Genomic DNA, 12,143 nt, shown 5'->3' with positions numbered 1-12,143 from the left:
TCAAACAGAAATCAGTCAGGGTGGTGAGTGAGTGCTCTCCATCAGAAAGTCTTTATTTTAACACAGGTCAGGAAATAGCATGCAGTCATACATACTAGGCTAATCACGAAGTACCCCTTCTTACATAGACTACATCGCCTTGAGAACACAAATATTGCCTGCCCCCAGCCAACCCCACACCCCCTCAGTCTCTGGTTGACTCTTCATAGACCAGCGCAGCATCCAGGGGCGGAGTCTTCATGTTGTAGCATCCTATGGCCGCCTTACTTACCACTGGACACAAGTCCTGCTCACACCACCTGTAACACACACATTTACTGCTAGAACTATTAGCCTACAAGTAGTAAGGACTAGGGCAGGGCTCTCCAACCCTGTTCCTGGAGAACTACAGTCCTGTAGGTTTTCGCTCCAACCCTAATCTAGCTCACCCGATTCTAATAATTAGCTGGAGTGAAAACCTAGAGGGTAGCTTTCCAGGAACAGGGTTGGAGAGCCCTGGACTATGGACTAGTGGTGGGGACGGATGTGAATTTACCGCAAAGCAGCATAGGCATCAGAGTTAGAGGCTCCCTCCCATGAGGCGTGGTCAATGAGCAGAGCCCCTGAAACACACACACACACAAACAGATGGGGTCACAATGCATCCTCAGGACAAGACAACTCTGGCAATGGTTAACTGAGAAAGGTGGCGGGCTATACAGTAAGTGCTACTCCTGTTATGCAATGTTCAGTCAAACATTGAACTGTATTTGTCACGTGCCGAAAACAACAGGTGTAAACTTTACCGTGAAATGCTTGCTTACGGGCCCTTCCCAATGATGTAGAGTAAAAAATATCAAATAAAAAGTGTGTAGTACCCATATAAATGCGTGCCAAACTGTATGCCAGGTCTCGTGCTGCCAGCTCCATAAAGCTAGGTGGTGTGAGAGCAGCGGCCTGCAGGAACTCTCTCAGACCAGAGAGAGCGCTGTCTACTGCTCTCACAGCCACAGACAGGGAGGGGAGGGAGGCTGCTGCTAGCAGGGACTGGGGGATGAGTGGGAGGGAGAGACACAGAGGGATAAAGTCAGAATTTGTATAGCAATCAACAGAGGTTGTAGGGTATTTTTCATTTTTTAATAGTAACAGTCTTTCATGCCTGCCATTCAATGTTGGTGCAAGGAGGATGATGCTAGATAAAGGCTGTGGAAACTAACTAAATATCCCAAATGTGATCTTAACTGTCTAAGTCTATCAACAAAAACTAAGCTCAGTGAAAATATATACAGTACCAGTCAAAAGTTTGGATACACCTACTCATTCAAGAGTTTCTTTATTTTTACTATTTCCTACATAGAATAATAGTGAAGACATCACAACTATGAAATAACACATATGGAATCATGTAGTAACCAAAAAAAGTGTTAAACAAATCAAAATCTATTTTATATTTGTGATTATTCAAAGTAGCCACCCTTTGCCTTGATGACAGCTTTGCACACTCTTGGCATTCTCTCAACCAGCTTTATGAGATTGTCACCTGGAATGCATTTCAGTTAACAGGTGTGCCTTGTTAAAAGTTAATTTGTGGAATTTCTTTCCTTCTTAATGCGTTTGAGCCAATCAGTTGTTGTGACAAGGTAGGGGTGGTATACAGAAGATAGCCCTATTTTGGTAACAGACCAAGTCCATATTATGGTAAGAACAGCTCAAATAAGCAAAGAGAAATGACAGTCCATCATTAATTTAAGACATGAAGGTCAGTTAATTGTGAGAATGTCAAGAACTTTGAAAGTTTCTTCAAGTGCAGTCCATAAAAACCATCAAGCGCTATGATGAAACTGGCTCTCATGAGGACCGCCACAGGAAAGTTACCAACCTCAGAAATTGCAGCCCAAATAAATGCTTCAGAGTTCAAATATCAGACACAACATCAACTGTTCAGAGGAGACTGCGTGAATCAGGCCTTCATGGTCAAATTGCTGCAAATAAAACAGTTCTAAAGGACACCAGTAAGAAGAAGAGACTTTCTTGGACCAAGAAACACAAGCAATGGGCATTAGACCAGTTGAAATCTGTCCTTTGGTCTGATGAGTCCACATTTGAGATTTTTGGTTCCAACCGCCGTGTCTTTGTGAGACGCAGAGTAGGTGAACGGATGATCTCGGCATGTGTGGTTCCCACCATGAAGCATGGAGGAGGTGGTGTGGGGGTGCTTTGATGGTGACACTGTTTGTGATTTATTTAGAATTCAATGCACAATTAACCAGCATGGCTACTACAGCATTCTGCAGCGATACGCCATCCCATGGTTTGTGCTTAGTGGGACTATCATTTGTTTTTCAACTGGACAATGACCCAACAAACCTCCAGGCTGTGTAAGGGCTATTTGATCAAGAAGGAGAGTGATGGTGTGCTGCATCAGATGACCTGGCCTCCACAATCACCCGACCTCCACCCAATTGAGATGGTTTGGGATGAGTTGGACCGCAGAGTGAAGGAAAAGCAGCCAACAAGTGCTCAGCATATGTGGGAAATCTTTCAAGATGATTAGAAAAGCATTCCAAGTGAAGCTGGTTGAGAAAATGCCAAGAGTGTGCAAAGCTGTCAAAGGCAAAGGGTGGCTATTTGAAGAATCTCAAAAATAAAATATATTTTGATTTGTTTAACACTTTTTTGGTTACTACATGATTCCATATGTGTTATGTTATAGTTTTGATGTCTTCACTATTACTCTACAATGTAGAAAATAGGGGAAAAAATGCTGGAAAATGCTGTCGTACACGTCGATCCAGAGCATCCCAAACATACTCAATGGGTGTCATGTCTGGTGATTATGCAGGCCATGCTGAAACATGAGGTGATGGTAGTGGATGAATGGCACAACAATGGGCCTCAGGATCTCGTCACGGTATCTCTGTGCATTCAAATGACCATCAATAAAATGCAATTGTGATCGTTGTCTGTAGTTTATGAATGCCCATAACATACCCCACCATGGGGTGCACTGTTCACAATGTTGACATCAGCAAACCGCTTGCCCTCACAACGCCATACACGCTGTCTGCCCGTTACAGTTGAAACCACGATTAATCCATGAAGAGCACACTTCTCCAGCGTGCCAGTGGCTATCGAAGGTGAGCATTTTCCCACTGAAGTAGGTTATGACGCCGAACTGCAGTCAGGTCAAGACCCTGGTGAGGACGACATACACACAGATGAGCTTCCCTGAGACGGTTTCTTTAGTTGTGCAAACTCAGTTTCATCAGCTGTCCGGGTGGCTGGTCTCAGACGATCCCGCAAGTGAAGAAGCCGGAATTGGAGGTCCTGGGCTGGCGTGGTTACACATGGTCTGCAGTTTTGAGGCCAATTGGACACCAAATTCTTGGAAACAACGTTGGAAGCAGCTTATGGTAGAGAATTCTTATGAACATTAAATTCTCTGGCAATAGCTCTGGTGGACATTCCTGCAGTCAGCATGCCAATTGCACACTCCCTCAAAACTTGAGACATCTGTGGCATTGTGTTGTGTGACAAAACTGTACATTTTAGAGTGGCCTTTTATTGTCCCCAGCACAAAGTGCACCTGTGTAATGATAATGCTGTTTAACCAGCTTCTTGATATGCCACACCTGTCAGGTGGATGGATTATCTTGGCAAAAGAGAAATGCTCACTAACAGGGATGTAAACAACATTTTTGAGAAATAAGCTTTGTGTGACTATGGAACATTTCTCAGATATTTAATTTCAGTTCATGGGACCAACACTTCACATGCTGTGTTTATATTTCGGATCAGTGTAATTAGAATAATAAAAAAATCCCCATTTTAAAAACTGTAGGACAGACACTTCAGAACAAACTTCCTTTTGATATCTGTTATTCCATGTAGTGAATCTGTTATTCAATGCTTTTGTATGGGCTAACAGCAATAAGGCCAAATAAAAATGTTCGTCATATAATTATAATTTTTTATACTTCAATAGGTCTTAAAATTCAAAATCAAATAGCTAAATGATCCTTGGTATGACCTTCTTAAAACAATTCCATATAGCTTAGACCTTCTTAAAACAACCCCCGGCTTAGACAAGGCTTAGTCAGTAGAGGGTTAAGGGACCCTGACCTGAGTGTGTGTGAAGTAGGCCTGCAGTACGAGGCCTGAGCTCCGAGAGACGCAGCGCAGAACATCAAGAGACAGAACATTAGTGGTGCCCTCCCAGATACTCAACACCTAGAAATAGAGAGTGAGAGAGAAGAGGTACTGTCAGGGCTGGATTACCGAATAGGAGCGAAGGGCATATGTGACCTGGGCAAGGCTCTAAAATGAGCACTGTGCGACTAGGAAAAATATTTAAATTATAAGGCTACGCTGTATCGTTGTTAACGAGTGCACGAGAGAAAAAAGTGTGCAGATTTGATAGCGTCATGGTTGCACCATTACTACAGTGAAAACGGTTTGCTTGTAGCCCAACCAGGTGAAAAGATCTGACCCATATTACCTGCATTGCCGGGACCGCCTTTTACATTCATAAACCATGTTGTGGGCAGTTCAAAAACGACTTGTGCGTGGTTAACCATTTGTTTACACTTTGTTGAGTCAGGTTATCTCAAAGGGTTAGCTAGCTAACAACCTGGTAACTTTACCAGTATATCCAAACATTTTGGGGCACAGAAAGAAAAGAAAAGGGATAGCTTCTTTAGGGGATCAATGAGCATAGCAATGAATAAATGACAGGTCTCTTGTATGTCGTCATCATCATAAACCTGACTTTTTTAAAGAGACAGTGTACAATTTTCTATGTACTCCATATCATTAGGAAAACAGTGCTTTTACACAATGTAGACACCTAATATTCCACACATTACTTTAATTTCAATGACAGGTATTCGTATCAACATCTTAGCTTAACTAATGTCTTTATAGTGTTAAATATTAGTTTATCGGGCACATGTGCTTCAAAAGTAGACTGAATTCATATAATTCCAATATAGGCTATATCTCAATCAATTCTTTTAAATCGTATTTTCTGGGGCTCCTACATTTTATGTGGTGAGCACCAATTGGGAGCACCAGTGCTACCAATAAAACATTTTAATTTAGAGCCCTGGCCCTGGGGCCCCCGACTTCCATGGGGCCCCCAAACAAAAATATGTTTTTTGGGGGGTTGGTTGTGTATGATAGAAACAGGAAATTCACTTTCAAACTGCACAAGGTGAACAATGGCATGAGATGAGCTATAAAACAATAGCGTTTTTCTCTCTGACCCATGGCAAAAAGTGTTGAATTGCAGAAGATTTGCACCCTGGAGGTCGGGGCCCCAAATGCAGTAGTCTGGCCCTGGGTACTGTTGCACTACAACTATTGCCACTGTTGTTGTTGAGTAACAGACTGAAAGTAACAAACTACTTCATCCATTAACAGCAACATAACTTTACTCCATTACGTAACACAAAGTAAGTCTGTGTACATCATGTGACTACCTACCTGAGCATCTCTGAGCATTGCAGGTAGTCCCGTGTCCTCGATGTAGCCCTGCCCCCCGAAACTCTCCAGCCCCTCGGAAATCACGGCAACCGCCTGAGACACACAGGGATGGCACACACACACACACCCTGCATCACCTCACACACATCTCTAATGCCTTTCCTGACCTGTTCACCAGACGTGCTACCTGTCCCATACCTATTATTTGACCATGCTGGTCATTTATGAACATTTGAACATCTTGGCCATGTTCTGTTATAATCTCCACCCGGCACAGCCAGAAGAGGACTGGCCACCCCTCATAGCCTGGTTCCTCTCTAGGTTTCTTCCTAGGTTTTGGCCTTTCTAGGAAGTTTTTCCTAGCCAACATGCTTCAACACCTGCATTGCTTGCTGTTTGGGGTTTTAGGCTGGGTTTCTGTACAGCACTTTGAGATATCAGCTGATGTACAAAGGGCTATATAAACAAATTTGATTTGATTTATACAACGATAAAAATTATTAAATACACACACCAGTTTTCCACTGCCATCTGCCAGTATTAACCAATGTCTATGTTCTGATTTCTGGTGTACTGTTATTGGCTACCTGCTTGTCGACAAAAACAGAGTGTGTGTGTGTGTGTGTGTGTGTACCTGTTTGCCAGTGTAGAGTTTAGCCACAGGTGTGAGCAGGCGAAGGAGGTGAGTCTCCAGCTGAGAGGCGTGGCCTGTCTCCTCTCGGCCAATCAGACGACAGACCTCCATCACCAGCAGGAACGCTCCTCGAGTCTCCACCTATAGGAGGAAGGTATTGAGGGGAGGGAGGGAAGAAGAGAGAAAGAGAGCTGAGGTGTGTGAAGACAAGTGGTAGGTTTAGGGGTTATAGTAGGGTATTCTATTTTACAACTTTATTTTCAGCTGACCTCCATCCTAGCGAGGGTCTGCATGTGAAGGGGATGGTCTCTTAGGAGCTTCCCAAAGGTAGAGCGACGTGTGGCGTAGTCACGAGCCAGCTGGAGTACCCTGCACACACACACACCATCAATACACACTCTTGACCGCCAGTACGGCAGTGGGTAGTAGTGAATAGATGTCCTACCTCCTCATACCAGCCACAGCAGACACGCTGTTATGGATACGAGTCACAGTCAGCATGTTGGCTATACACGCCACACCTCTCCCCTCTTCTGACAGCTGAGAAAGAAGGGAGGAATGTTAGTATGTGTGAGAGAGAGAAGGGGGGGGGGGGGGAGAGGGAGAGGGGGAGAGAGAGAGAGAGAGAGAGAGAGAATCTGACCCTGTGAGCAGGCAGCCCGTCCAGCAGCAGCTCGGCAGTGGGCATCTGTCTGGTTCCCAGTTTGTCCTTCAGTCTTTGGACTTCGATGCCCTGTACCATCCCCTGCTCATCACGCACTGCAGCATAGAACATAGACAGACCTCTACTACCCTGACACACGCACGCACGCACGCACGCACGCACGCGCACACACACACACACACACACACACACACACACACACACACACACACACACACACACACACACACACACACACACACACACACACACACACACACACACACACACACACACACCAGTTAGGAGGAGGAAGACAGACGTGTGTGTGTGTGGGGGGGTTTGAGGGGTCAGATAATCAGGAGTGAAGAGGTCAAGTAAGAGGTGAGGGGTCAAGGATCTGGTGTTAGTATGAGCAGAAGAGTAAGGAGTAAAGAATTGAAAAAATTAGGGCTGATGAACATTGAGTGGTACCGATGTGGTCTGTCCGTCTACGTCTGTGACTCTGGCCAGTGTGAGAGTCATGTCTGCATCTGTAGCCGAGGTGAACCACTTGAAACCTGACAGTCTGTATGTACCATCACTCTGAGGCAACGCTACGGTCTCTGTACCATTGCCTAGACACACACACGTGCACACACACACACAAGTATCATTATCGTCAGTTGTCATGGAACCTATCATCGTCTAATACAGTGTATGTAACCAACCAGAGAGAATACAGACACACTGACCTACGTCAGATCCGCCCCTGCGTTCAGTCATCCACTGTCCAGACGTCCAGAAGTGCTCAGGGTCACGAGAGGTCAGGCGGCTGAAGGCGTCCGCTACTGGCCAAGACACACCCAGAGACTAGGCATGCACACACAGACACGCAGACAAGTTCATGAATCAGAATATCACAAGTTGTAGTGGTTTTGTGTTTGTAACACAAATCAACAATTCCAACATGAGCAGTGATAACCATTAAAGTTAATTCAGACAGACAGACAGACACACACAAACAAACATACACACACCTGTATAACCTTGGCAGCTCCATCAGTCATAGCCAGAGGACAGGTGTAGAGACCAGAGGAGGGAGAGTACAGATACAGCTTACACATCTGGTACACACGACTGGAACACACACACACACACACACACACTTTATATTAGTACTAAACTCAGCAAAAAAAGAAAAGTTCCTTTTTCAGGACCCTGTCTTTCAAAGATAATTCGTAAAAATCCAAATAACTTCACATATCGTCAATGTAAAGGATTTAAACACTGTTTCCCATGCTTGTTCAACGAACCATAAACAATTAATGAACATGCACCTGGGGAACGGTTGTTAAGACACCAACACCTTATAGACGGTAGGCAATTAAGGTCACAGTTATGAAAACATAGGACACTAAAGAGGCCTTTCTACTGACTCTGAAAAACACCAAAAGAAAGATGCCCAGGGTCCCTGCTCATCTGTGTGAACGTGCCTTAGGCATGCTGCAAGGAGGCATGAGGACTGCAGATGTGGCCAGGGTAATAAATTGCAAAGTCCGTATTGTGAGACGCCTAACACAGTGCAACAGGGAGACAGGACGGACAGATGACCGTCCTCGCAGTGGCAGACCACGTGTAACAACACCTGCACAGGATCGGTACATCCGAATGTCACACCTGCGGGACAGGTACAGGATGACAACAACAACTGCCCGAATTACACCAGGAACGCACAATCCCTCCATCAGTGCTCAGACTGTCCGCAATAGGGTGAGAGAGGCTGGACTGAGGGCATGTAGGCCTGTTGTAAGGCAGGTCCTCACCAGACATCACCGGCAACAACGTCGCCTATGGGCACAAACACACCATTGCTGACCAGACAGGACTGGCAAAAAGTGCTCTTCACTGACGAGTCACGGTTTTGTCTCACCAGGGGTGATGGTCGGATTTGCGTTTATCATTGAAGGAATGAGCGTTACACCTAGGCCTGTACTCTGGAGCAGGATCGATTTGGAGGTGGAGGGTCCGTCATGGTCTGGGGCGGTGTGTCACAGCATCATCGGACTGAGCTTGCTGTCATTGCAGGTAATCTCAATGCTGTGCGTTACAGGGAAGACATCCTCATCCCTCATGTGGTACCCTTCCTGCAGCCTCATCCTGACATGACCCTCATTCTGTGTGTGATTTCCTGCAAGACAGGAATGTCAGTGTTCTGCCATGGCCAGTGAAGAGCCCGGATCTCAATCCCATTGAGCATGTCTGGGATCGGATGGTGAGGGCTATGGCAATTCCCCCCAGAAATGTTCGGGAACTTGCAGGTGCCTTGGTGGAAGAGTGGGGTAACATCTCACAGCAAGAACTGGCAAATCTTGTGCAGTCCATGAGGAGGAGATGCACTGCAGTACTTAATGCAGCTGGTGGCCACACCAGATACTGTAACTTTTTATTTTTATTTTGACCCACCCCTTTGTTCAGGGACACATTATTCCATTTCTGTTAGTCACATGTCTATGGAACTTGATCAGTTTATGTCTCAGTTGTTGAATCTTGTTATGTTCATACAAATATTTACACATGTTAAGTTTGCTGAAAATAAACGCAATTGACAGTGAGAGGACGTTTCTTTTTTTGCTGAGTTTATATTTAACCTTAGCTGACACATACTATTGGTGTATGAAATTCTAATAATGTCAAGTCACAAAATGCCAATGAGTTGTTTCTGAGATTACTGTCACTTGTGATGTTTTTATGTTCGCTGTGTGTTTGTCAGGTTAGTGTATATGTATAGGGTTTAGGTAAGGATTCATTGTGTGTTTGTCAGGTTAGTGTTTATGTATTAGGGTTTAGGTAAGGATTCAGTGTGTATGGGTCAGGTGTGTGTGTCTACCACCTCCACTCCCCGTAGCTCCTCTCGTATCCGATGGCAACCAGCCCTTCCTGTGCTGATAGGTCCTTCATACGTTGCCAGGCAGGAGAAGTGACAATGCGGTCAACACGGCAACCCCAGGGGTCATAGGTCACCAACCGAGGGGGTGTGACCTCACACTCCCGACCCCACCCATCCACCTCTCGCACCAATCGCTCCCCAAACACACGCAGGTCGGAATACACTGCCTGGGAACACACACACCATCATCATCATCGTCAGTGACTAACAGATAAAGCATCATCGTCATAGTTTCAATCCATTCTGAAACATTATGTTATACACAGTACACACACACCTCACTGGGCAGGTGTCTCCTCAGGTATCCCTGTAGCAGAGCGTCCTCCAGGAAGGGGTTCTTCAGCATTGGCCTCTCCTGGAAGAACCCTCCAATCCCAGCCCGGAAGAACTCTGCCTGCCCCTCTGCTCCGGGGACATCTTGGGGAGGCCGAACCAGGACCTTCTGAACCATGCTCACAGAACTGCTGCATGACAGCGGCCGATACAATCTGGTACACACCCGGTAACTGTGTCTAGTGACCTGTCGGTTCACAGCCATCATCCAGGAGCTCAGATGTCACGCCACTGGCCTGAATATGATACAATGTAAACTGATTTTTTCAAAAGAACAGCTGCATTTCTTTAGTTACATTTAAAGGCCTACTTCTTGATTTGAAAAATAACAAACACCAGCCGTCACTTCTATAAAGCTACCTAGACATTATAAGGGACATTCAACAATAATCAATTGATTTATATATATATATATATATATATATATATATATATATATATATATATATATATATATAATTAATTTCAATTATCATAAATACCTGTAAATATCAGTGGGCCTTTAATAAGAAATCACACGTATTTGCGGTAGGAAATATTATGGACTGCAGCTTTAATGATAGTCTACAAAAACGAATGAATGAAATTAACAGTCAACACCTCTCATGTCATGTGTGGTCAAAAATTATTTCAACATTTAGTTTAATAATTCGAATAAAAAAAGCTGAAGAAAACCTATTATGCAATGCCAACGTGTGAACAGCTTGTGACTCAAGTGTGTCAAAGTTCAGGCACTGTAGCAACGGAGCAATCTTTGCTGCATGGTAGTCTACCAATGGTTGTCAAACGTTTACAAAATATGTGGTTAGAAAAGATTGAAGGAAAACGAATAAATATTCCTTACTTAACAATCCCCTCTGCAATTTTGTTTTTACACACCGTTCAGGCTTCAACGAATCCCCTTCTACTTTTCTTCAAAATAAAGGAGCAACCTCCGGTCTCGTTAATAGTCTATCAACCTTCAAAATAAAAGTCTGGATCAACAAACTAGACAGCTGCTTTTCAGAAGATATACAAAGCTTCTACAATGAAATAAATGACAACCCTATAGTAAAGATCTAGAACTCTCAGTTGAAAAACATCATATTCAGTGCAATACAAAGAATAACCACAAACCAATTACCATGCATGCATGTGTGACCAACTCAGTGGCCTTATGGTTAGTGTCTACCCTGAGATTGGAAGGTTGTGTGCTTGATCCCTGGCCGAGTCATACCAGACTGTTAAAATGAGAAAAATTTGATACATTCTTTTTTTTTAATATAGATAAATTCGGGGGTAAGGCCCTGTGATAGACCAGTGTCCTGGGAGTGTACTTGTACATCAAGCTGCCTTACACTATAGGAACAGGAGATGGGCTCCTGCCCTATGAGCTTACTATGCATGTGTGGTACATTATGTTGAATCCTGTGTGATATTTGTAGTAGATTTACCAACTAACCATGCATGTGTGGTACATAATCACCGCCTGGTACGGCAACTGCTCTGCTCACAACTGTAAGGCTCTCCAGAGGGTAGTGAAGTCTGCACAACGCATCACCGGGGGCAAACTACCTGCCCTCCAGGACATCTACACCACCCGATGTCACAGGAAGGCCTGTTCACCCCGCTATCATCCAGAAGGCGAGATCAGTACAGATACATCAAAGCAGGGACCGAGAGACTGAAAAACAGCTTCTATCTCAAGGCCATCAGACTGTTAAACAGCCAACACTAACATTGAGTGGCTGCTGCCAACACACTGACTCAACTCCAGCCACTTTAATAATGGGAATTGATGTAAAATATATCACTAGCCACTTTAAACAATGCTACTTAATATGTTTACATACCCTACATTACTCATCTCATATGTATATACTGTACTCTATATCATCTACTGCATCTTTATGTAATACATGTATCACTAGCCACTTTAAACTATGCCACTTTGTTTACATACCCTAGATTACTCATCTCATATGTACAGTGGGGCAAAAAAGTATTTAGTCAGCCACCAATTCTGCAAGTTCTCCCACTTAAAAAGATGAGAGAGGCCTGTAATTTATCATAGGTACACTTCATTTTTTATGAATTTATTTGCAAATTATGGTGGAAAATAAGTATTTGATCAATAACAAAAGTTTATCTCAATACTTTGT

General features: G+C 44.1%; 1 protein-coding gene across 4 annotated transcripts; it reads right to left on the bottom strand.

Moving 5' to 3' along the window:
* Positions 1 to 21: 21 nt before the first annotated feature.
* LOC110536133 (acyl-CoA dehydrogenase family member 11) lies at positions 22 to 11,096 on the bottom strand. 4 transcript variants are annotated; one of them, XM_090190824.1, is made up of 16 exons: positions 10,882 to 10,965; positions 10,485 to 10,566; positions 9,947 to 10,238; positions 9,613 to 9,836; positions 7,760 to 7,859; positions 7,475 to 7,592; positions 7,215 to 7,357; positions 6,741 to 6,890; positions 6,543 to 6,637; positions 6,367 to 6,466; positions 6,098 to 6,238; positions 5,464 to 5,556; positions 4,102 to 4,209; positions 858 to 1,026; positions 536 to 602; positions 22 to 299 (listed from the first exon to the last, which is right to left on the bottom strand). In XM_090190824.1, exons 3-16 carry the CDS (start codon positions 10,208 to 10,210, stop codon positions 185 to 187), a joined length of 1,887 nt encoding a protein of 628 aa, XP_090046950.1. In that variant the 5' UTR covers positions 10,211 to 10,238; positions 10,485 to 10,566; positions 10,882 to 10,965; the 3' UTR covers positions 22 to 184. The 4 variants fall into 4 exon arrangements, with proteins under 4 accessions (XP_090046950.1, XP_036791876.2, XP_036791874.2 ...); XM_036935981.2 differs by having other exon boundaries at positions 10,847 to 10,963; XM_036935979.2 differs by lacking the exon at positions 10,485 to 10,566 and having other exon boundaries at positions 10,882 to 11,096.
* Between the last annotated feature and the right edge of the window lie 1,047 nt (positions 11,097 to 12,143).

This window comes from Oncorhynchus mykiss, chromosome 11 (genome assembly GCF_057628025.1).
Source record: "Oncorhynchus mykiss isolate SJ-2025 chromosome 11, ASM5762802v1, whole genome shotgun sequence".
NCBI lineage: Eukaryota > Metazoa > Chordata > Actinopteri > Salmoniformes > Salmonidae > Oncorhynchus > Oncorhynchus mykiss.
The sequence above is the reverse complement of the archived record's forward strand: the minus strand, read 5'-3'. Positions and strand labels throughout refer to the sequence as shown.